The 26,330-nt window shown below is 41.3% G+C and overlaps 1 protein-coding gene across 1 annotated transcript in view; it reads right to left on the bottom strand.

Annotated features, from left to right (window-relative positions):
- ANKS1B (ankyrin repeat and sterile alpha motif domain containing 1B) overlaps positions 1-24,048 on the bottom strand; it is a 53,806-nt gene extending 29,758 nt beyond the window's left edge. The window contains exons 1-4 of the mRNA XM_009697558.1: positions 23,947-24,048; positions 18,564-18,743; positions 5,884-5,955; positions 328-456 (exon numbers count right to left, since the gene is read on the bottom strand). Of these exons, the coding sequence (XP_009695860.1) occupies positions 328-456; positions 5,884-5,955; positions 18,564-18,647 (285 nt within the window). The 5' untranslated portion in view covers positions 18,648-18,743; positions 23,947-24,048. The remainder of the gene's footprint in view (positions 1-327; positions 457-5,883; positions 5,956-18,563; positions 18,744-23,946) is intronic.
- Between the last annotated feature and the right edge of the window lie 2,282 nt (positions 24,049-26,330).

The following is a 26,330-nucleotide window of genomic DNA, read 5'->3' as shown; positions in this document are numbered from 1 at the left end:
GGTTTTTTTCCGTAAGTACTAGACAGAGATTTGTGAGAGATGAGAAGTAGGAGTGTTTGCTTTCAGTGTCACTTCTACAACACTTAGCCACTTATTCATAGTGTCATTTCTCTAATGCTACATGGACTGCAATATATCACAAAATTCATAGCAAAAAGTATTGTGCATCCTTGTTTCTCATTTGTTACAATTACAGCATTTCAGAGTGGCCCATCTCATTAAAGGTGACTGAAAAAATATTATAAATTAAAAAAAAACAACAGTCTATCAAAATCTAAGATTAATATATCTACCCCAAATCAAACCACTATATTTATCAACACTTACAAATGCTTTGTAATCGCATGACTGGAAGATGAGTTTCTCTGGATGATGTTGCCAATATTGCACAGGCGTTGATGCTGTGGCTTCATTTGGAGGCCGCAAGGTAATTGAAGGCTCTCCCCAGTCTCCTGTCTGAAAATCACAGTTGTTCGAGATGTAAGAGAAGTTGCAGGCAAATTCGCTATAAAGTAGCCCACCGTTGTTGTGCTCAATTAACAATAATTAATTTTCTACACATAGAGCCATGTTACTAAAATAAGGGAATACAACTCCTACAACATTTTTCATGATTTAATTTATAATCCAAAGTCATCTACTGTAGTGTTTAATGAGGCTTTAATTAAATCTATTTGCTTTGAGAACAAAATCATTAGGCACCGCAAACGTTCCTTAAAAATAACTGTTTACAATACATATATGAGGATGAGAGCACTTGAAAAAAAACATGAGATGCACAAAAATGCCATTCACAAATTCCGCTATGTGTTTTACAAGCTTTTCTACACAGCTAATAAGTCTTCCATTATCGAGCACATATAACCAATAACTAACTTTCCTAAATGGCTAAATAACTGAGATTTTGCTTTGATCTAGAGACTTATTATACATTCCTCAAACATATGAGGCATTCTTTAATCTCTTTACGAATATGTACTTTGATCACCTTCTCTTGATGTCTCATTGTAGAGTTACTAACGTTGCCCTTTCACATTCACCACTCTCATTGATATAGGTGACTGCCTTCCTGAGCTGTCATCTCCCCTCTTTTCTCAAAGCCCTCAGAGAACATGGGTAGGACCCCAGTTTGCTGCCAAATCCCTTCGCAGGACACTCTTCTCCCTTCCAAAAAGAGCCAATGGTACAGGAATGTCCCCAGCACGGCAGTGCTGGTCTGGGTCTCACCTGCCATTGCAAATTTCAGACATGGCTTTATTGGACCTGGACTTCTGGGCCCTTGGGGGCTCCTTCCACCCCGCAGGCCCAGCCAAAAAAAAAATTATTTTGAGGTTATTTATTTTTAAACTATGATCTCTCCTACTTTTGGTTCCCATGTGCCCACACTGCCCATGTCCTCAACACTAGGGATGCTGCCAAATCAGCGTCAGCTCACTGTAACTGACAATGACCCATGGATGGAGTCCTTCTCCTCTTCCCAAGCCCTCTTCCCTCTGTCACCAGCCCCACTTCTCCCCTACCCTGTCTGGTCTGGTCTGTCTCTGAATCCCCCTCTCCTTCCCATTCTGTCTTTTGGGGACCAGATTTCTCCTTCCTGATCCTCCTTCCTCCCCTGCTTGTTCTCTCTCAAAACTATTTTAACCTCTCCTATACAATTACTTTAATTTGGATTATGCTACTTCTTTCTTTACCTGCACTTATCTCTTGTGTATTTTCTATGCACGTCATATTGTTAAAATATGTGTTGAAGCAGGCAAGGAACTGTCATCAGTGTTTGACACAGAATATGGCTAGAAGTTAAGACTTTTAAAGCGAAAAGAAGTTAAGCATCAAAAACACATGAAAAAAAAATCTTATTGAAGACATTCAAAAGTCTGGCAAACTATCACATCCTACTAATTAAATCAGGACAGAGTAAACAAAACAAGTACATCATTTTCATGTGTCACAAAATAATGAAATGACAAGCATTTGCACAACTCTGTAATGAAAAGCAAGAGATAAATCTGGAAACATCAACATTATCCTGCCAATACTGGAACTTAAGCAAGTGAACATCATAAACCAAGCTGAACCTAGTTAATGTTGGCACTATTAGCACATCTACGAATTATACAGTACTGTAATATTCTGTTTTGCCTAGTTAAGTTGCCTATATGCTATGGATATGACTTCAACCTCAAATTTTGAAAGGAAAGCGGCAGGAGCAATTGCTCCAATTTTTGGCATTCTGTATCCACAGAAATTAATCCTTCTGACCACTAATGTATAAGAACCTATCACATTTAATCTGAAGTGGGAATTTGATTTCTTGAAGCAGCAGTTTTCCTTACAAAATAAGGTTTCCATCATATTACAAGGGGCAAGGATTTGCATCCTTATTAGTGGAGTTTGTATTTGAGTACAAGAGAAGATGGATTTGCACCCATCACAGTGTGATGCATCTCACAGTGCGCTCAGCTGTCTCTTATGAACTGGTCAACGTCATAGCTAAGAGACCTCTTGAAATAGTAGAAAGGTTGGCCTTTTTTTTTTTTTTTTTTTCCCTAATAAAGATATACTCCTGCATGTTCTGTGTAAGGAAGCAGATCTTGGGAGCTACATCTTATTCATTTAGCAAAAGGTTACTATGATGAAGAGGAGTAAATCCAGGACAGAGAAGCTATCCAAGTAGATCTTTTGACCACCAGTCTTTCCACAAAGGAAGCACAGGGACGGCTGTGAGGTAGGACCAGAATTTCTACAGAACAAGTGACCCTGGGTAATGCTCCAAACCCTTCTGTTGCCCTGGTCTGCAGGCAACTTTCCTTGCCTGCAGAAAATGGGCAGTACTGACAAATTAAGCAGGGTACCAAAGGAGTAAAATGAGTACATTATTTTGCATTTTGACTCCCTTTTGCATGGAAGATAGTAAAAGCATGGAGAACTGCATTGTTTCTGTCTGTAAACGAAGGGCGGTGACAAGAGGAACAGTGATTATTCTCATACTGGTTCAATTTTATAAAAGACTTAGGAAGCAATAACGAAATGAGAAATAATCTTCACCCAGGCTAATAAAGCTAGTCTATGAGACACTTAGAGAGGGACTGCATGGAGACCATTCGTTCATATCCATTAACTGCTCTATAAATATATACCACCATCCTAGTACTCACTCCTTTTAAATTAGACCAAACAGATTTGATAAGATTGCTATACATGTCTCTTGGATGATCTAAACACGCCACAGAGCTGAGGCTAAGGGAACACAGAGATCTAGGATTTCTGCTGTTCCTGACAGACCCCCGCACCTGAAGACCTTTCATGTATTTCAGTGTGGCTTGTAGAGGGAGCAGCTACTAAAAAAAGCCGCATAAAATTAAACATCATAGGTATAGATTACTATGAGGGATGAAGAAGACATGTTATACTAAGAAAAACTGCATAAAATTAAACATCGTAGGTATAGATTATTATGACAGATGAAGATGATGTTATACATAGTCATAAAATTTTCTTTTGTTAATTGTATCAGAAGTGGTTTTTAATATTCAGCAGAAGTGGCTTCTGGTCTCCTTTACTTTTGTTTCTTATCAAACTCCTTAGATTTTTAAACCATTCTGTTGCTAGCATTCATTACCTATTTAGACTGAGTTATCAGAGAGTAGTCTCCAAAGCCCAGATCCAGGAAGATATTCAGAAGTGTAATTCCTTTTATATATTCCCCATACAATTGCCTTTTTTTTTTAAAAAAAAAAAAAGGAAGAAAGGCTTTTAAACAAGATTTAGACAGCTAAATACTTTCATAAATCTGGGCCTAAAAACCTCTACAGGAAGAAAAGGAGCTCCTCAGCCGACTGACTCTAGTCAGATACTGAAATTCCGAGATTTCGGATGCGATGATGGCAATTAACTTCAAGTAAAATACAAAGTAGGATAATCTTTCACTTAGAGAAGACTTGAAGCAACAAGCCTCAAGTCTGGGCCAGAAAAATATGAATTACCAGTAGTTCTAAATCTGAGGAACTGGTGTGGAACAACTCGTGGGTGATGTACTGAGATTCAGGACCTTCATAAGCACCTAAAACACCTTCAGGCAGTATAGAAATGTTTGTAAACTGCTGTGCAGGACCAACTATAATGTTTGATATCATTTTTAAAAATAGATATGATAGGATAAGGATTTTCTGGTTTTAAAGTTTAATTTTCAATTAGAAGAAATAAACATAAGCTTATGTATTTTTTTATATCATATATGTATGAAGATTTTTATCTCTCTGATGAAGTAGAAAGGCAAGAGATAATTTATTCCTCACCTAACTTTACAGCTCATCAGACAGCTGTGCAATTTACCACGTGGTTTTTGCTGTACCGCTGTACTGCAAATTACTATTCAAACCCCCCCACACCTTTAACCAGCGCCTTTCCTCTCTCTGGCCTCAGTCGCCTTGAGAAAGATTTTTTTGCTCCACATTTTGCAGATAAAGAATGTACAATCACAAAATGGTCTTAAGTCAGGTGCCAGAGTGGCAAAGATTCAATCCTCCTCCAGTGACAACTTTTAACCATAAGGGTCATAGCCTTAAAGACCAATATCTCCTGCTCTTGCAGTGCTTCATAACACTGAAAATGGGCAGATGTGCACTTCTCAGTGCTCTAGAAAGGGTCAGATGCTTGATGTCAAATGAGCTACAGAAGCAGATGACTGCTATTAGGTAATTTTTTACAATTGTTGTACATTTTTCTATCTCATCCCATTCTCCAAGAACTGTATTTGACTCACATTAAAGGCACCTGGACGCAGAGGTAGTCACAGGTAAGAAGTAATCTCAATACAACTTCTATAAAATCTAACACTTGCCTCATCTTTTTATAAAAATGTCAAGTTAAAAACCCTCCATGCTACAGAGGAAAAAAAAAAAAAAGGCCTGGTTTTGAGTGGCTTTAATGTCGCCATTTTTAACAAGGACTCCATCTTATAACTTTCCACCTGTTAATGTCTCATGCCTAGTTATGGTAACATGCATTAGTCACCATGACAACAATAAATTGGAGCACACATAGATACAACGCTTCTAGCTGAAAAATTAATAATTTCCTCCCTGTAAGAATTTCACATGTTCTGCGGACAAGCCAAATCCTCATTATTTGCTTACATTTTAATTCCTAGAGCAAGAGAAATTTTTTGAGCTCCTTATCTCTTTGGCTTTTGAAATAATGGAAACAGGTTAGTGGCATACTTGTATTTTAAAAGCTTCTAAAGCTCGGTAGCCAGAAGGGCCCCCCTCTGGCAGCGATGCTCCATGGAGGCAGTTATATGACAGAAATTAGGAGGAATCTACAGCTCCTCTGAAATACCATACTGAATGTCTGGATGTCATCCTTACCACTGCAGGACAGATCACCAGGTTTGCTCTCACATGCACAGAACACCTGATGAAAACTCAAAGCACCACCAGCATTACCTCTAATTCCCCCAAAATGCCTCTGCAAACACGGCGTGTTCCTCAGCTAGGCAAAGCCTATAGATGAACACAGAAAGGGCAGCACAACACATTGTGGGGGTGAAACTGTGCAAACCCAGCTGTTTTACACGGTTTCGAGCTTTGGAAAAATGAGCGAACAAAAAACATCAGGGACAGAAGTCAAAGCTCCCCCTGAGCAAGACTGCTGCTAGCAATTCCCCCACCCTGGTCCTGTACGTACACCATACAGCCAACATACGTTAATCACACAGCACGACACACGGATGCACGCACACAGAATCCGAAAAGAGGGCAGACAGTTATGGACTTTTTTTTTTTTTTTTTTTGTCATTTCAGCGACACGACATCCGTAGATAACACGACGGCAACAGACTACACCCATAGAGTGACAACATAACCATTTATCGCTGTATCTTACATTATGAACCTGATGAATCGATGAGAAAGGATATCCTGCATTCTGGTTGGTCCAGATCTCACAGACAGAGGACTGCTAATATAAACAGAAAACTACATCTCATCTTGTAAATATTAATGCACTGCGACTGCCAAAAGGCACGAATAATTAAGAAAAGGCTTGCAATAACATTAAAGAAGGAAGTAAAACAGCTGTTAAAAGTAATTTTTTATTTATCTGCTGACAAAATATTTTTGGTCTGACTGGAAGGAAACATAGCTTATTCAGAGACTTTAGAAGAGGTTTCAAACTGTGAGTACAAGAAAACAACTTAGTCAGAAGTGCTGGTGATATAAAGAGAGAAAGTTATGCAGGTATAAACAGAAAATGCAGAGAGCAGAAGAAATACTGGTTACTTTCAGGTTTTGGCAGGGAAGAAGTTTGAATTCAACATCCCAATTAAGTTTTGAGATTTGAATCTCTCTCTGTTGGAGACTTTCACAGGGAGAGAGGAAGGGAAAAATCTGGCAATACAGTCAATGGGAAAACTACGTTTTCTTTGTAACAATTACCAGAAAAGAATACATTGCAATTAAGCGAAGCGGTTGCCCACCATCTCCTTCCAACAACAGTTCCTTTGCATACAAAGGTACAGATAATATTACCTTTGGTATTGACCATGACCCTGCTGTGCCAATGAAAAGTTTCAAGTCTACCTTCTACATTATCGTACAGATCGTCTGTAGTAGCAAAGCAAAGTAAGCACACTGTCGTATCTCTAGCAAAAGCAATAGAACTAGGCAAGCACAGCATTCACCAGCATCTTTTACATATTTCCTTGTTTGGACACTCATCAAGAAAGCATCTGCGACACCTCAGCAAAAGCTAAGATAACATTTTACAGTAGCCAGGCAACTAAAACAAAGCATCAGACGTAGGATCTGCCAACAGTATCTTCAGCAGGCAGCAACAAAAGGCAATACACATGCACAAAAAATGCAATTGCAGCATCCAGAATAGATAGTAAATATCAGTCATTTAACAACAGCAAGAATGTGTATTGCTGGTTCTCGTCAGCAGTAGCAGCATTTTTTAGCACCGATGCTCAAAACAACTCAGAGAAGTGCAACTCTTCTTAGAAATACGGCTCTTGCTCTTACCTTTTGCAGCCTGAAACTTGGCTGCCTTGCTGGTGACAGACCAGGTTATCACTTCTGGTTACTGTCAGGGCAGGCTGGCATCCTCTGGACCGACTACCGAGTGTTGCCAGCCAGGCTGGTGGCTGCCTAATGCTGTTAATGGTCCCTCATTTCCTTCATGATCTGAAATGCATGTGCACGCATCCCTTCCTCCAGCTTCAGTAATTCTTAAACTTTCCCATATTGGGTTAATTTCTTCTCCCTCATCTTGTTTTCGAGGTTATTTGCTTCTCCTTCATGATGTGCAGGGCTCTAGAATTTGACACCGTTATCTATTAAAACTTTGACTTTGGTTCACAGTCTTCTCCCTCATCCTCCACAACTCACAACACAACAGTCGTCCTCCTCTGTGTGTGATGAACGCGTACTCCCAGTGCGAGGCCAGTAACAAACACCACTCCAGCTACTTCTGCTGTGCCGTTATTAGGACATTGCACTAGTTAGCAATAATGATCTTTTTTTCTGTATGTCAAGTAAATTGACCTCTAGATGCTCCAGCCATGCCCACCACTGTGACGCTTACGTTTGTTTGCCTGGGGGAATTCTTGAATGGGAATTCATGGCAGGAGGTTGCACCTCTGCTTTTCAAGAGAAGAGTAAAAGAGACGGACGTTTCCATGCCAGGTACAGTATCCCCAAGCATCTTGTAATCAAGAAAACATACCGCAGTGCTATTTGGACACACTCGCCGAGGTCCTGAAAGGAATAAGGTAAGGCAGCATGGTACCATATGCTGGCAGATGTTTTATTTCTCCTCAGCGCTGGCACAGGGTTGCCATGATGCCGTTGTATTGTACAGCCGGTTCTCACCACCATGATATTCAGGAGACAAAGGTGTATCCTTAAATCCTGCCCCTCCCTAGAACTTGCCGTTAGGGAGTGGTGCGATGCCTTGGCCGGATCAGGTGGGAGCCGGTGCCCCTCCCCATGCAGCAGAGCCGTGCGGGGCAATCCCGGCAGAGCAGCTGCGCTGACAGCGATGTCGTGATAGCAGCCCTACCGTGCTGCAGCGCCTAAATGTATAAATACACCGCTTATGTCCATCAGCTGCTTTGGTGCTAACTCAGGAACATGTAATGCAACACTGCGGTAAGTGTGTATGCAGGCTTTAAGTTGCTCCATTAAAAAAACCAGCAGGGAACCAATCCTTTCTTATGCCTGCCAATGGTACCCACCTCGCCTCTGCCATCTTCTCCCAAACAAAACCAGAGGGGTTGGCACACTCCTCCCATGAACCGGGAGTTCTCAATTTGATGCCTTTCTCTGACTGAGGGAATTCACGCCTACGTATTTCACCTTCCTCTTTCACAGGTTACAGTAGCAGAAGATAGGCTGTCTTCAACCCCTTTTATAAACGAAGGAAAGCCTTTCTTAGTATTTTTCATTCTTTGGAGAAAGAAGAGTGCGTAAAAGCAGATGTTTGGAGCTCTCACCTGAGAGAGACAAGTTCTGGGTTTCTGCTCCAAGGACTGTTCCAGTGAACTGCCCCCATCACACAGACCTACCTCCAGAACTAAAGGTTCAGAGGATCTAGGCTTAAGCTAAACCATCTTTAAATACAGCTGACTTGATTTATTAAATCAATAATAAATCAAGTGGACCAGCAGAGACTGAGAATTTCCCGCAACTGTACGAATGCCTGGTCAGAAGGGCAGCAGTGCAAAACTCATTACTCAGTTCTGCACTCATTAATGTTCAAATGACTAAGGTACTGAAATGCAGTACAGAAGGAACATTAATTTTATGGAAGGTAATGAATTCAAATTCAGAAACCAACCTTTTCCTTGCACCACTGTAAAAATATTTAGCATTTACTATATACATATTTTATGTCTTCAAAGTGCCGAAATATTTTAATCAATTATGAAATCCCCAGGAGAAGTACTTAAAATTGCATACCCCTGTGCTGAAGAGGAAGGAATCAAAGAAAGGGAAAAGGTTAAGTGAGTATCTGAGGCCAAAAAATAGGCAGTAGGAGGGAGAATTGGGATTAGGCTTCCAACATTTGTAATTTTCAGCTCCCAAAACATATGCCCTCAAAAAGAAAGAAAATAATTCAATCTGTGCATGTACTTCCACTATACTAAACACAAATACACTTGGGCACTTAATACCACTGACACAGAGGTTCTGTGAAAGAAGAGTTTAATAAAGAACATTTTCCTAAGTAATATGGTAAAGAGAAAAAAAACCACCATCAGCCACAGGCACTTATCTTACTCTTCTCAGAGGATGAATGCTTACAAGAAGCATCGCAACAAGACTCCGCTATCACGATACCACTTTTGTGATAGCTATAGATGTCCCATGCATAAAAGATTTTCCCATCCAGTTCCCGTGGGACACAACTTCGATGGGCAAAGGAAGGGGGAAAGGGAACGGCCTGTGCTGCACAGCTCCTGCCATCTGCTACCCATGACACAGGCGGTTGGCGAATGGTGTGAGAGGGAGGTGAGGCTGGAAAAGTGGTAGGACAGTATATACACAGGTCTTCAAGGTCATGGGCTGAGCTGGAGACAACTTAGCATCTCATAAGGTGAACAAAATTATCTAAGGAGAACTTACTTTAGGCTTCATCCCTATAGAGCGGGAAGAGATGGTTGATAATCTGAAGATGGAAAGTAACCGTACTGAAAGCAATCACAAACCAGTAAGATTGATCATGGACATTCTGTGCTTTCCAAGGAAAGGAAAGGAGGAAAGCAACAGAAAAGAATACCTGGACAGCACATGCAGAAGGAGCAGGAACTGGGTGAAAGGTAGTCCTGATGTATTCTGCACAGCTCAATGAACTTCAGTCAATGGCACTTTAGTAGATGTTAAAGATTTACCTAAACTAGGAGCAATTATCCTCAGAAAGTCATAGAAGATACCGAAAGGACCAAAGAAGGGCTATAAGAATATTTAAGATGGGATAAAAGGAAGATTTGGAAAGTTATAGGCAGCCTAACTGCAGGGACCAGCAAGTAACTAGAAATTTATTTAAAGTCAGTCACCATTCCCTGGTCCCCGTGGCCTATGAGACCTTCTGACATTGCTCCTGGCCACTGAAATAAACACTTAGGAATACCTGCACATATGTGCATATACCTATATCTATGTATATATTATTGAGAATACCAAAGAAAAAGCACAATATTGCCTGCTATGTGTTACTCAAGACAGTTTCTATGGGCCAAGAAAAATTCCAGATGTTCACAATGAGGTTGTTCGGTATGAATCATCTCAGATCAAATTTCCTTCCTGTGCTGGAAAACCAGTCGACTACATCAGAGGCAGCAAAGAGAAGCACAGCAAGACTTGGACACTGACTGTGCAACTCCTGATGTGGCAACACATGACATATCCCATACACAAACTCGCCTGAATCGAAATGCTGTGGTTGCACAAGAAGTTGAAAGCTGTGGCTTGGAGGAGTGCTCAGGCTCTCTAGGGAGGATCGAGAAGCAAGGGACTTTCCAAAATGGTGTAAGAACTGAAAATAGACTGGATGAACTACAGAAATCAGTCAGATGAAATTCAGTAAGATAAGAGTATTCCGTGGGAATGTAAGATTAAATACACAAATAAAATTGCAACTACATTAGCAGAGCGATTTAACAGGGAGGTGGAGAGAGGACACAAAAAGATCTGGCAGTTCTAGTAGACTTCAAATTAAATATAGCAGTCCTGCAAGAGAATAAGCAAATAAATCACAGGATAATTCAGTCTGCAAGGGAGCTCAGAAAGTTTCCATTCCAACGCCAGCTCAGAGCAGGACTAGCTGTGAGATGGGACAGGGTTGCTCAGGGTTTCATTCAGTCAGGTCTTGAAAACCTCCAAGGACAGAAACTGGACAGCCTCTGTGAGCAACCTGTCTCCCCTGCTTGCCCGTCCTCATGGGGAGGAATTGTCTCTTCCAGTCATTGCCGGAAGTTTTAGTACCAGTTTAGTTTAGGAAGTTCTAGTTTCTTTCTAGTACCCAAAGCTGTCTCTTCTCCAGCCAGTCCTTGGTCACCCAGCCTCTCCTCAGAGGGCAACCACTCCAGCCCTGACCATCTTGGTGGCCCTTTGCTGAATTTCCCTCTCCCAAATAAATCCACCCAGGTATTTAATAAAAGTAGCACATTGTAACACATAGGAAGGAATTTTTATGCCGTATGGGGCAGCCACTGGTGAGGTCTCATATGGGCTGGCATCAAGTTTTAGTCACTGCACTTCCAAGGAGGATGGAGGCACACTGAGGGCATCCAGGAGAGAGTAACAATAAACAGAAGTCTAGAAAACACCAGAGCATGGTCCTGGTTCGGTAAATGTGGGCCCCAATGGTCTGTTCACCCCTGAGCTGGTCTGAGTTGAGGTTGTTGGTAACTCTTGATCTTCTGCTGCCTTCACCTCTCTTCGGCAAGGTCGCCCTCTCTCCCACTTCCAGGTCGCGGAGCCGGTGCACGGGGAGAAGAGGAGTTGCCGAACACAACCTCTGGGCTTATTCTCCGGCTGCCTCTTCCTTTGTGTCTCAACACAGGGTTGAGCCTTGGGGGAACTGTTCCCATCTCCTGGTGCTGCAGGCCTGGTAAGGCACAGGAGGGAAGAGGAGAGAAATGGCAGCAAACCCCGCTCCCTCTGATGCACGTTATCTAACTCGCTAACTATAATTCAGTCTAGCTCCAGAAATGAGGAGAATTTTGGATCAAATCCCAGAAAAATCACTCTTGGCATGGTGAACAATCTTTAAAGGTGCAACAGCTGAAAGAAACAAATGAAAATCGGATCACTGGGGCTGTCTGGCCCTTTTTGTAATAGTCACTCCAAATGTTTTAGGACCGTGGGAGAGCAGTTGTGCCGTCTCAATAGATGCTGCTTCCCTGAATGTTCCCAAACCTCTGGGGAGAGCTTGACTTACTGGCAGGAATAATCACAGATCCTCCTTCAAAAACAAGGTCTTCAGAGACAGAGAGTGAAATTTGAAATTAGTATTTCCTTTAGAGAAGCAGAAACTAGAAATAACACTTCTTATTAGAAAAAGTATCTATGTTCTGCATGGGTATATTTCTTTTGCTTCTCCTGGAAATACTTGACATGAAGATTTCCAGAAAAATCGCCAGCCAGCTTGGAATGGCTTGCTTTCTTGTAGGCAGTGGGTGAGGGGGGTGAGCAGCGACTCCAGGCTCCAGCTCAGTGTCCCCAGCAAAGTTTCACAAGAAGACGCGTGCCATGGTCAGCACACCGTGGGGAAGGGAGCCGACCAGCCCAGGAACATGGCGAGCCCGCACAGACTGACCTCCCCTCCGGCCCGCCACAGGTTTGAGAAGCAACGCCTCCTCCCAAGCCAGGATCAGCGCTCTCGGTCCCACACACCTCCACCTCCCGCTCCACGCAGGGCCATACTTTACACATTTTTCTCTGATGAGAAAAGACGAAGAACACAGTCGTGCTTCCCAACCAGCCGACACCCTTCTTCATGCGATGGCAAGCTGCTCTGACAGGCTGGCAGTTTGCATATGCTTGTGATCCAGTAACCCAGGAGCTGGGTTCCTACTGGGGAGGACCCTCTGAGGGGCTTCTTAGGGGTTTGCTGAAGCTATGGCTGCCCAGCTGGCTCCTCTCCAGTCGCAGCTCTGGCCCCACCACTCCTGGTGAGCAACCAAGTCTCTTCTGATTGACAACACATGTACATTTTAGTCAAAACCAAAAAAAAAGTTGGCTCTTTCAGACGAGCACCCCAAACTCTAAGTACAACTGTTTTTTTTCCAGCAGCTCAAAAATGTAAATGTTAGATATTAAAATTCAGCTTTCATACAATCTTTCCAATGTAGATCTTCTAGCTCACAAGACTGAGTGTGAAAAATAATACATTAATAAAGAACATCTGTCCTCATCTTGAAAGAACATCTGTCCCCTTCTTGGTGTAGTATTTATGGCTTTAGTTGGGGTCATTAATACCAAATATAGAAGCAGCTTCCTTAATTCCATATGCTGAAGCAGCATGTAGGTATCATCCCCATCCCACAACTTTATTTCTAAAATGCTAGCTTCTGTAAGATTCTTGAAAAAAAAATGTATATTTCTATTCAGGCAGAAATTACTTAGATTTTTTCAAAATGTCTTTATCAGTTTACTTGTCCGTTAAATACACAATACTCAAGGGATTTACAGATGAAAGTTTGCTGAAATTTACAGTTCAAGATACAGCCCTCTATGGCATTAATATCCATCTGAATTAAAAAGACAACTATCAGTAACATCTATACCATGCAATAAAAATATTCAGTTAAGCATTTTTCTTTTGATGTTAAATTGAAGGTCTTCATAGTTCAGTCATCTTTCCATATGAAAAATAAAATGCACCTAAAAATATGAACCTTAGAGCGTTTTGTTTGGATTTTACGTACTTGTCTTTAAAATGGCTGTCTGTTCATCCTCTATACACTATTTTATGCTTATAAAAAATGGAAGTAAGAAACCTTAGAAATAACAACAGAATGAAATAATCTAGACAACCGTGGTTTTGTATTTATTGCTCCTTAAATCTACTAGTAAAGAATTCTGTTATTTCACCAGTAATTTTAACCATAAATAAAACCCATTCTTCATTGCTTCTTAGATAATCTCATTTTACACACTGATATTCTCCTGGGCATACTCTCCTTCATTCACCGTAATCTTTAAATCCTTCCAAAGCAGAGAAGGAGACAGGAAAACAAACAGGAAACAAGCAAATAAAAAAAATGTCATGCTGTGGTTAAAAGTTAAAAAACTAAAGATGGGTCTTATCAGACAAGAGTTTTATTTTTGGCTCCTTCAAACTTTCAGCGTCATCTTGGCCAACCTGCAACATCCCTGTATATCAGTTTTCTTAGCTGTAAAATGGAAAACATGATTTTAAAGCACACAGCCCCACAGTGCATTGGAAATACGAATGCATGAATATCTGTGAAGTATTTGGAAGATATTACTGAGTTGAAGGGATTACTTCAGAAAGCAGCAAAATTATTTCACAATTTTCCTACAAACCTGCCTTTGCTAATTCTGTCTCTTGTTTTTATTACACTTTTCCTCTATTGTAGATAAAGGATCTCTGGGACTAACTCCATTTAAATGACTGTCTCCTGCATATTGATCCTAATCCTGCAATGAATTATTGTATCTCATAAAATAATATTACAAGGCAGAATCCCAACAATCGGGGTAGCTTTACTTCAAACTTACTACCCAGTCATTACAATGACCTTACATATAAGTTACCTTGTGTTTTAGGGGAAAAAGTAATAATAGTAAGAGCCCTCAGATCACGGGACCAAAGAACCCTGAAAGGCTTCCAAAATTAAATCTAGGTTCAGCATCTCTGGGAAAGAACTTCTGCCAGCCTTTGTGAATAATTTTTCCAGCTCTCTGAGATCTTAAAGGATTCTCTCCCTTCCATCACAGCCCACCGAGGTGCCCCCATATGGGCCGTCACTAGGTTTATCCTACCAGAAAACTTACTCTGACTCATTATCAGTTTTTTCTCCCAGAGGCAGACGCAGCCTGGAGCTTTCCCCAGAGCCCTACAGACTCACCCAAAATGCCAGACCTCTCCCATCTCGGGGTGCACCCCATGTTCAGCCCTTGGAGGAGGGCGTGCGTCAGTATCGGGGTGATGCCTGACCCAGTTCTGCTTCTGGGAGGAGTGGCGCGGGCAGAGGTGTTTTGGGATGGATAGGGAGGATGTTTTGGAGAACGCTTTCGGTCCTTGGTCCCGGCTTGGGGCAGGGTGCCACGCTCTGAACCCCGCGGTGAGAGGTCTGATGGACCACGGTGGGTAAAAGCACCATATGTCACTGGCTGGAGCAAGAAATAGCAACAGCCTCAGGGCTGGCCGTCTGGGATATGCTTGCAGCTAGTACCTAAAGCTTCCCTGCTGCTTGGAGAATTACAAATCCTAAAGACCTGACATTTTAATTGGTGTATTTTAATGAACTTAGCTATGCTTCCTTTTAGCCTCCACAGCTCTTCCCCACAAATACATATTTCTCCCTGCTGCCCATGATTTCAGGGGTGAACGAAGAGCCCAATCCCTTCAACGGGACTCCTCCTATTGATTTTGGTTCCAAAGTCCTTAGGCTTTGCCTGTATGATTTCAGCTCTATTTTAACGGTTTAGGCAATCTGAAGAGCAACCTCAGCTATTTTAAACTATGTTAATTTGATCATATTAATCTACAGTTTGCAGGCTCAGAATTCAACCACAGTCAAAGATGACTCAGAGTACTCAATCCTTTCTGGATTTATTTTTTTTCCTTTTTTTTTTGGAAAACAAACCATCTCACAACCTTCTGTATTACCTTTTTGGCAGTTGTGATTTACATAACCAGACGTCAAAGACTTTCAAAGTTGAATGACCAACTGGAGAGTTGGATGACCAAACCTATTCCAGTGGGGAATCTAAATTGGTTAGACTCATTGTTTATATTAGGATTTTCCCCTCTTAGGTCACAAACAGTCTGCTAGGGAACTGTGAATGAAGGTACACGCTGGCCTCGAGACAAAACCACCCACATTAAGTAAATTGAAATCAGTGCTTCCTCCAGGAGACAAAGTGTTGTATTACTTACAAGCAGATTTGATTACGGTTTTGAGAATTGTTTAAAACCATTTAGCAGATCAAAGGAAAACAGATTTAAACCGACGTGCTCATTCTCTTAGCAAACACTGGTTGATATCTGATGCAAAGATCAACATGCTTGATGACTCCCATGTAAAAGTTTAGTGAAAACACAGGCCATAGTAAAGACGGAAACATCAGATCTCACCATTTTCTCGTACTATCTTCAGATTTTAGATTTTAAATTGAGGCTAAAAATAGTCTTCTCCTAACATTTCTGAAATAAAATCAAGTTAATGAAAGCAGTACCATGCATAAGCTCTCAATACCACGTTGGCCTCTCCCTTCAAGGCCATAAAAACACCCATTAACATCATTGTCAAGAACACACTTAAAACCCTTTCAAAATATTACAGCATCAAAGATGTCTTTATGCATGTCTGTCTACTATAGCATCCAGTAAACATGCAGATTCATACAGCAGCATGCAAACAGCCTAGCAAAGGAAGGGTTAAGACAAAGAATATCCTCAAAGCAATTCCAATAATCCCTCTAGGTCATTCTGTTTGTGAGAAGTATTCTAACTGGGAAGCTGGACTGGTATCAGCTCAGAAGTTGTTGTTGATCTGACATAAGCCAAAGGAACCTGCAAACTGCAAGGAGGAAGTTGCTAGATTAAAAAAAAAACCAAACATGGAGCGGAATGCTGATGTTAAGAATCAGTTGGATCTCCTTTATTTTCCAGAAACAATTACTTTACCTTTAATTTCAAAGGGGCTTTGGGGGAACAGATTGAAGGAAATACTGCTCCTTTTACCAAAGCACATATTGCAAGAAATAAATTTAAGAATCTATTTTTGGGTTAGAATGGTTGAAGAAATCCCTGATTAGCCTCTTAATGAGGTGAGCCCAATTGAGTGAGAATGATCACCAGAGGGAGTCATTGACTTTCCCATTAAAGTCAAAAGGAATTTTACATAGATCAGGAGTGCAGAATTTGGGGGCAGAGCTGAGAAAGCCCCCAAACAGATTGGAGGTCTGGGACTAACACAAAACACTGTTTTATAGATTTCATCTGAATCCATTCTCCCCTTTGGAGTCCCAAAGGATGACTGTTATATTCCACAGTGAAAGCTAGAGAGAAGCCATTCATTCAGTGCATACACACCCCCACAAAAAACCCCAAACAAACAGCACTTAATTGGTTTTAAATCAGTTTGGAGTTGTGTAAGTACTAAGTTTTCTCTTTGGATATGCAACCATATCACAGTTCTTCTGGAAAAGCAAATTTTAACAGCCCGAAGAAAATCTCTAGGTGCCATATAAGAGAGTGTGTCATATCTCTTGGGAGTATCAGGACTTCAAGCAGGAAAAGAGTGAAAAGGAGACAGGAAGAACTCCTAGTATGTGTTTTTGGTTTTGGGCTTTTTTTTTTCCTTCAGTGTTAGCGACTAAAAGAGGAAGTGAGCATAGGGATTTGTGAACCAAGTGATAAAATGAACTAAGTAGACGAACCAGTCTACTCAGCCATGAGCAAGTGTGTATTTCATGCTCAAACATCTAAATTTCATGACCTTCAAAGAACTATTTTCATATTAAGAACTGGGCTTTCCCTTGCTGGACTTCAACGCAACGTTGTTCTTGCCATAAAAGCTCAGCAGACTTTGGGCTGAAAACAAGCTCATTCACTAGGCAACTTTCCCCATAATTCTGTACAATAAGATTATACAGCAGAAAATTAGGAGATTAAAAAAAGACAAGGGAACAGCCCCATCCAACCAAATGCAATTTCACTGTCCTAGAAATGCCCTCTGAACAAAGGGAATTCAATTTGTTTCTGTGTTCCCAGGTAACAGCAGCACCTTGTTTTGCCTGTTTATTTAATTACTTCTTCTTGTTCATGCAATTAGCTGAGTGACTGCAGCCTTTTGTTCATTATGTTAACCATCACACAGTTATTTGCATGGCTGTTCCCATTTTGAGGCTGAATTTTGGATAGAGGCTCTATTTTGGGCCGCAGTAGGCAGAGAACGGCGGGGAAGCCTCACACAGTAACTTGTTCCTTCGGGGAGCGAGTCGCTCCAGGAACCGCACTGGCTGCCCATCTGCTTCTGACAGCAAACTAAGGCGCTATTGCAACCATGCAAAGCACCGCATGGTTTAAGACCTGGTTATCTTTCATCGTATGTACCATCAAGAACCAGCTGAGTTCATCCTGAAGCATTTTTGCCAACAGGTTGTCCAAGCTTAACTTTATTGCCCTTTAGAATGGTACAAGACACCACTCCAGCCAATGTATGTTTAATTTAAAATTATCAGTATTCTTATTGTGGTTGGGTGAAAAAAAATTTAGAGATGGAGGCTACTTTAGGTTTTCTTTCATGAACAGTTTGATTTAACATCCAGTTGAGCCTAGTGCTGTCACGACACTCAAATGAGTTGTTGCACCATCAAATCTTTTTTTAAACACTCAAGCTATATCCCCAGATCACAAAGTTTAGCACAATACTGACCCTCTCCATGAATAAATGCAGCAATCGCCACCACCCTCTCCCCGCAAGACCTCTGAGTTTCTGGCAGTGAATTGATGTCAGCTTATTTTTACCTAGGTTGCTCAGAAATTGAAGAATCTGCAGCTTCTTACAGAAATAAGAGGCAGGGTCAGTGCCGGTGGGAGTCTGCATGCTCTGGTGTACAGGAGGCACCTTCAGCTCAGCCTTCAGGCATCTAAACACCCCCAAAATTCTACCTCTGAAGAGAAACTGCACATCAACTTACACTATTTGAAATATAGAGAACTGGACCAGACAGTTTGGAAAAATTGTCAGTCTTTGTAGTTTACAATTCAGACTTCATCTATGTCCCATAGCAATGGTTAGGATTAGTTCTGTATTCAATTGCAGCAAGGCGCAGCCTTTTAATGGCATCGCTTAACCCTACCTGTGCCATCTGCCTCTCCAGCTTTGACCGGGGAATATCCTCAAAATAGTTTTCATTTCTTCTTCTCCTTGCATCGCCCTGCATGATAATGTGAGGAACGTCCAGGGAGCCACCAGTAGTGAAAGTGCTTTGGCTAAGTGATGGAGACAACTGAGGAGGAGTGTGGTTACCACTGGGTTCCTGGACAGAGAGGAGAAAAATGCAGCATAAGAACAGCATATTGCTGACTTCAAACCACACATTTAAAAGTGTATTTGAATTATTCATACCAAAAAAATTAAGGAACAATTCCTGAAGTAGAGGTTACTGTGGATGAACTTTTGAGATTCGCTACCTAAGGTGCAGAGCCCACGTGGAAGGAAAAATAATTCACTATTTATATGAACTAGCAGCAAATTCCCTCTCAAAAACCTCCTCATGTAATATATACTCCCTTCTAGGACTGCTAGAGAGATAAAACAGTGAGTTACTTCTTGTCAAGGCCCAAATAAAGCCATGATTTAGGACTAGCTATTTGCAAGATGAAATACATTCTCACCACTTCTCAGCAGCTACTCTGAGCAGTGAAAGTGATTTGAAAGCGGTCTGAACTCCAGCAACATCTCTTGCTGGAAAAAAGAAATGCATGAACATTTACAAGATATAGACACTTTGTTTGCAATCCTTATAGGTCTTGCAGAACATCCGTTTAACGTGAAGTACTGGCTATCAGAAACAAGCTAAATAACAATTCCTAGAACACATGAAAGCATCAGAGTACAAACATTTTACCAGGCTTTTCTTGTAATCTGTTCTGAACCGATTGTGACCCTGTATCAGCCAGTGTGCAAATACCACAGCGAATGGATGCATGAACTCTACCTAATGAACAGCTAAACCTGTTCTCCTGATCATATATTTTACTGGGATCTCCCACCACACTGCTCACAGCCACCCACCGCACGTACGGCCGAAAACACCGATTCTCATGCACGTCACACCGCTTGGTCAAACACCAATTCCAAACACTGGTGCCCAGCTCCAGTGTTGGAGACTGCCTTGGGGATTGCAATCAGCAGGAGCAGAGCTATTGGGTACCGGCCCGCCAGTCTGCACCCAGCCGTACCACCCCACAGCAGGCTGCAAAACAGTCACACCAACTCCGTGGGGAAACAGGTTCCTCTCCCATGATGTAGGTTACGGTGCTCAATTTATCTGATACTTGAGATTTCTTCTGATACTAAGTTCTCTGGAGGCAGAACATATCCAGGAGTGTGTTTGCACAGTGAAGACCTCGTCTAAATTACAGACCTTGTCTAAATTCTCTATTGCTGTTTCACTGCATTTCAATACTGAACAACTAGAAGGGACCTAAAGACATTAGAGGAAACCAAGACCAGCTCCAGTGTGCGTGGAAGGTAAAAAAACCCTGCCTTTTTATTTACAGAAAGAATTAAAGTGGATATTTCGTGCATGATTACACTGAAGCAAAGCTAATTCTGAAAAGCATCAAGGTACTTTACTCCATGCTGTTAAGAAACAAGATCTGGTGTAAGAAATCAGAGAGCTGTAATCTGTTCCAAATGGAAAGGCAAGTTGCAATTCTCTGTATGCGTTCAAGTGATAGTAACATCTGACGTTGTATTTGAAGTGTAGGAGTCTATTCCTTGCAATCACAGAATACGGATTAGTATTTTTCATGTTTGTTGACTAAAATCAGGGATATATAGCTGTTTAGCAACTTTTAATTAACTGGGATTTTTTTTGGTTTTGAATTCTCTAGCTTTCCTATGATCTGAGACAAGCACTTGACATTTCCCAGGGCAAAGAAAGGAGTGTTTGCCTCTTAGGAATAGTCTTTTTTCCCTCCTTCACAAAAATCCACCTACATTTGGCCCAGTTAAAAGCTTCTGAAAAGCTGCAGTCTGCACATGCTTGGAAGGTTTGGTGAGGTATAATCTCTAAAACCTTCCCTCCCCAGGTCCAACTCTGACTCGATGGTGCATACACCTCTGCTCAAAAATAGCCTGAGTACAGGGGTACCAAAAAAATATCCTTTCTAACAACTGCTACCTGTTGCTCCAGTAAGGGAGGTAACCTCTCTCTGCTCTGAATCCCGATTCTCCCACTGTCAGGAGAATGACAGGGCCACCAGTGCATCAAAGTGAGAGCTGACCGTGCAATGGACATACAGATTCCAGTTCTCATCGAGCTTTTCATATTTTATCAAACTGCATATAAAGAGCAAATTCACTCAGCGATCTATAGCAGAAGATTGCTGGCAAGGCAATACAGACAAGAATTACAAAGTCAAGAAATAAAAGAATTACGGTGCCTCTGCATTATGGAACAGTATGTAATTGTACGATTTTATGCTATTTTCTCAACGTCGTCCTTCACAGCACAGATGGATCCTCAACTGTGCAGCATGTTGTCATATACTCAGCGCTGTGTTATCATTAGTTCTCATGTACTCAGTATTTTATTCTCACCTCGTTTCATGGCCCCAAACCCCTTCCGTAAACTCTATTCAAATCCTGCTCTGAAGATAGGATGACTAATACAATCTTTTCCACAATGCTCGTAAGTGCTTTACAAACCTCAATCAATTTATTTTCACCACACCCTGTGACTTCTGGCTTTTTATAATCACCACTTTAGTGTGGGGGACCGGAGACACACAGACAAAGGTTAAAAAATATCAGTCACTTTAGATGCCCAATTACAATGTCCATTGCCTGATTTTCCAAGTGCTTGTATTCAAAACTCCACTTCTATTGATCTAATTTGCAGCACTGTGTGCTCAGCACTTTTATAAATCAAGACTCCAGACCCCAGTGAAATACGCAGAACGTCGGTAACATACAATTAGTGACTGTTTATGAGGCAATTACCTAAATAACTCACCAAGTGTTACCCAAGGGCTTTGTGGCAAAAGCAGGTATAAATCTATATTTTCATCACTTCAGCTACTCCTTTAATCATGAGTCTCTCTCCCATTCTTCCTTCTTTCCTCTTCCTCTGCAGGGATGCCTGACCGTGTATTTCACTAGCAAAATCTGCTTCATCCCCACCTCTCAAGTCCTGCCGGTCGTGTAAAGCTGGAACCACACAGGCTAGGGCTGGAACAGATAAGCTGATCCTTCCCCAGGCTGCCTAGGGACACCTCATGCCCCACAGATGTTTGTCTAACCAGTTCCTAAAAGCAGGAATTCTCTCTAGTGAATTAATTCTTGTGTTAAACTATCATTACTATTGCAATGCTGCTTCTCCCAGTTTTCAGCCTAAATTGTAGTTCCTTCAGTTTAAATTCCAGCCTCCAGTGCTGACTGGGTGAGGATGGGGTTCCATGAACAACATGGAAACTGGTCCTGTAATTAACGATTATAATGCACTCAAGGAAGGAAAGCAAGATCGCACATGTAACCTGAGATTCAGCATTTTCTAACTTTCAAGTATATGACTTTGAAATCAAAATAACTTTTCCTTAGTACACAGTTATTGTGGGAATAACCTATTTTGTGGATATTTTTAATGTTTGTTGCTTTTGCTCAATATTTAACCATTTTTTCCTTTGAAATATTTTAAAAGCTAATACAAAAAGAGTCGAAAAAGATGAAGTGTTATCCATGCTTAGGTTGACCTTGGGACCTTAAAAGTAGATGCTTTAAACAATAAACTCTTTTCCACTGATATAGAGCAACCTGGTCTAGCAGAAGGTGTCCCTGCCCATGGCAGGGGGGTTGGAAAGGGATGATCTTTAAGGTCGCCTCCAACCCAAACTTTTCTATGATTCTATATAAATCAATCTTCTAGTAGCAGCAGACAGTTTATTTAAACAAATTATCAAGCTAAAATTATTGCAAGCTACAGACTATGTCCTTGTTTCGTGTGAAATGGCATAGTAGCAGTTGATGGGAAAGATAACCTTAATCCAAACTCATGTCCTCCTCTTTAGGATTCTCTGTGAAGACTCCAATACCACGAGGTGATGAATGACATTTAGCACTTGCCCGCATCAGTAGCTCTAGCTGCAGAGCAGCAGATTTCTTTTTTATCATTTTGACTACAGATGGAGGATATCCAGTTTTCTTTTCACTATTAACTGAGAATACACAGTCCTAACCAGTAACACAGGCTGTGGAAACTTTCCCACCTGCTGAAGAGGAACTAATTCCTCAGTCCAGAGCACTGAAAGCATTGAGTACAAACATGCAACTTTCAAATGATTCCTCTTTCCTGGGAGTGTTTTAACACCTGCCATACATCAGGAATCATTCATGTAATCCACAAAAAATAAAATATAAGAAAAATATCCACACGTTTGTGCAATGTGCCTTACAGCAGGATGTTACAGACTTGTGAGAACTTTTTCAACCTGGCATTAGGAACAGGTTGAATTTGGGGTGGTGGGGGGAGCATCTACGTGGCATCTGAGAATAAGCAGGGTGAAACAGGTTAGTCACAGAAATTGTAAGTATATGTAAAAATAAGCCCTCATTCTGTCCTTCTCGATTTCTCTTTACATCAGGAAATTTAACTTGGGAGCACGGAGACTCTCTGACATTTGGATATGTAGTCTTAAATGAGATTCCAGTGAGAAATGCAGCCTCATGAAAATAATCAGATCCAATCAAATGCAAAAGGTGTGACCTAAAATATCAAAATAAAAAGTGTTGATATGAACTCCCTTGGAGAGAACACAGTAGGAACGGGTCATCAGACCACAACTCCTTAAGGGTAAAAGACAGCAAGGAAGCAAAGGCATTGGATCGGAGAAATGGAGTGAAGGTGGTGTAACGAGAGGAGACTGAATCTGGGAAGGGTGGCAAAACCCCAGTGACATTGCAACAAGGTTTCTGAAAGAGGGAATACAAATTAAAATTAAAAACATGAGGAAACTTTTGATACACAGAAACATCTTAGTGGCATTTGTATCTCAACAATTTCAAGAGACTCTCTTTAAAGCAAGCATAAAGCGGATGTCTGAAAAGTAAGTGCAAGCATTTGAAAAGGTGAAAAGAAAATGATAACTCTCCTTCCGCAATATCAATTAGCTAGGCTGGGATTCTGGTGGGCAAATGCAGACGTGCAGCTTGTACACACTTGGTCCTGAGATAGTTTCTTGAGCAAAGAAGGTAAGCTGGTACTTCTAAGATATTATCTCATTCTAAGGTAGACATTTGAAACGGGTCAGATGAATCACCTTGTAGAAATGTCAATTTATCTCCGCTGGCTATACGGGAAGGTGTGACTGAGCAGGTCAGCCTAAGACGTCTGCACCATAACTTTCTGAAGTGAGATAAGTTGAACCCCACTCGAAGCAGCCGTTGTTTTCATGTGAATGTTATGAGATGCTTGCTGACTTTTTGAGAAATGCAAACAAATTTTGATGGGGACTCACCCTGAGGGTTATTGACCGAGGTGGTTTCTGAGGAGGATCTTCGTGAAGCCTGTCTCCCAAAGATGCCAGAACGCGCTTCCGGTGGCCAATCAAGCTAATTTTTAAGACCTGAAATAGTAACAAAAATACCTCGTTAAAAAGAACACATCACAATCATTAAATGAAGGTCCACTCAGAGTGAAGCCATTTTCTCTTTAAACCTTTTAAGAAGTTAGTCCACTGCACAGGCTAAGCAGACAGAGCAGCGCGAGGCAAACAATCAGCAGAGAAAATGCGAGATGCGATCAAACAGAGGAAAACCCCTGTAAAATGAAGGAAGAAACTAAAGCAGGTATAGACATGGAAAACTGGAAAAAAAATAGGTTCAAAAACAGAAATGTAGAGGTGCAGGCAAAGAGTAAGGAAGATTAAAGGGATTCACAGGGTAGAGGAGGAGGAGAGTGAGGAACAGCCAGCGAATGCTGAGAGACGGCAAGAAGGGAGAAAAGGAACCACACAACGAATAAATGTTATCACTTTTAAATCTATTCACTGGGCCTTTCACGGGTTATCTTCAAACAACCCATACAGTTTGCATTACTGTGCGGAATCAGCCTTGTGTAAGAAACACAGGACAGACAAACTTTGTCCTGGAGGCTTATTACTTTTGTCAGATGCAATGAAAAAAGTCTCTGTTGCACACAAACGTGACCATCACTGGATACGTTCAAATACCTCGTGTTTGTCCAAACTCAATGAATACTGCCAAAAAAGTGTTCCAAATTTACCACAACTACTCCCCACTTGAATCTCTCTGTATCCCTGCCACATACCAAACCATCACTGCTCTCAGGAAAAGACAGATAGCAGAAACAGCAACTTGAAAACTTAAGCATTAGTGGGGGGAAAAAAAAATAAATCATATTTCAATGCTATTCTTTAGTGACTACAATGGCCTGAAAGTGTAAAGCAGCCGTAACTGTAGAAGCAAGCCTCTGCTCCGCAAACAGTCGTGTCCTCACGTAACTCTTCCAGACTGTATAGATAGTTTCCTACACCAGAGTTGCCTCCATTCCCTCTCAGAAGACAGTACTTCCCACTATATTTAGGACCACCGTGTGTCAACACCCTTCAGTTGAGAGGAATTTCTCACTCAACCTAGAAAAAGTAATAGTCCCCAAAAAACCCTGAAAATGCTACCTCTTAAGTGAACAACCACCTCAGTTTAAGCAGTACCGCTAAGAGCTACCATTCATGAGGACAAACAACCCCAGCAACTCCCCTACAACATCTCTTACACCCAGTATCTCAGGAAATGGTACAGCAACATGCTGCTGATATTCTGGTGGGGGAACTCCTGCCTATCCACCGGCACGTGAATTCATCCATATCTCCTTTGTTGGATGCCTCTATGCTATCGGCTATTGTTGACCATCAAGAACATCTTGTTTGCCCGTATCTACAAAGCGATGAGCTACGACATGAAACAGATTGAGGCCTTCTTTTGAGAGGCATCCTACAGGGTTGTTGCAGACCCTGCAGCTCAACAGCAAACCCAAGGTGCAGAGTCCCACAAGCCTGCTATGTGCTCTCCTATTAAGGACGAGCGAAGCTGAGCTGGCGCAGCACACATAAAAATGCCGGAGGCACACAGGAGAATCAGTTATGTATTCAGTTTACATTGAATGTTAAACAGAAGGGTGCACAGTTTATCTCCATATTTAAGTATATGAAACACGTGAATGAACTACGGTTGCTTTAAGCATTACTCAGGTAACGCACTTCAGTGAACTTGCTTCTTTCATAATGCTTCCCCATCATCAAGAGCATTTACTTATAGATTTTTAAGTCAAGCTAGAGTTCTTGGGTTATTTCGAGGTCCTCAGCACTGCCTTATTAGCTATATCAAACCACACAAAGCAATTCTCTTTGACTTCACAGAGCTGCTGAACAACAGCAGAGAAAAGGACATCAGTCTTGAGGGACTTCGAACTTAAGACATCAGCAGACAGGTCTAAATGGTTATATTATTCAAAAAACTGTGTTCAATTTGAAAGCAGTACAGATCTTTAAACACCATAAGTGCTGCGAAGTTTATTCCACATTTTGTTTTTCCATTAAAATGGTGGTCATCCCAAATCTGAAGAGGTAAGGATTTAAAGATGTAACCTACAGAAACATATGGTCCTCAGCTGACAGGCACTTGTAGCCCAGTCTCCACTGGACCCCATACTCTTAAGTGAAGACAGCTGTACTCTTCTGGAAATGGACTCCCTAGTAATTTTCTTACTTGGAAAACCTCTTACTCTACTTATAAATATAAAATACTGTTTTCTGGAACACTTCTGTATTGCAGTTATGAGAGTTTAACAAACACCCTGAAACTCTGAGAACTTGTTCTGTGA

The sequence above is a fragment of the Cariama cristata genome, unplaced genomic scaffold (assembly GCF_000690535.1).
Source record: "Cariama cristata isolate BGI_N322 unplaced genomic scaffold, ASM69053v1 scaffold25803, whole genome shotgun sequence".
NCBI lineage: Eukaryota > Metazoa > Chordata > Aves > Cariamiformes > Cariamidae > Cariama > Cariama cristata.
Note: the sequence above shows the minus strand (reverse complement) of the source record. Positions and strands in the feature narration are given on the sequence as shown.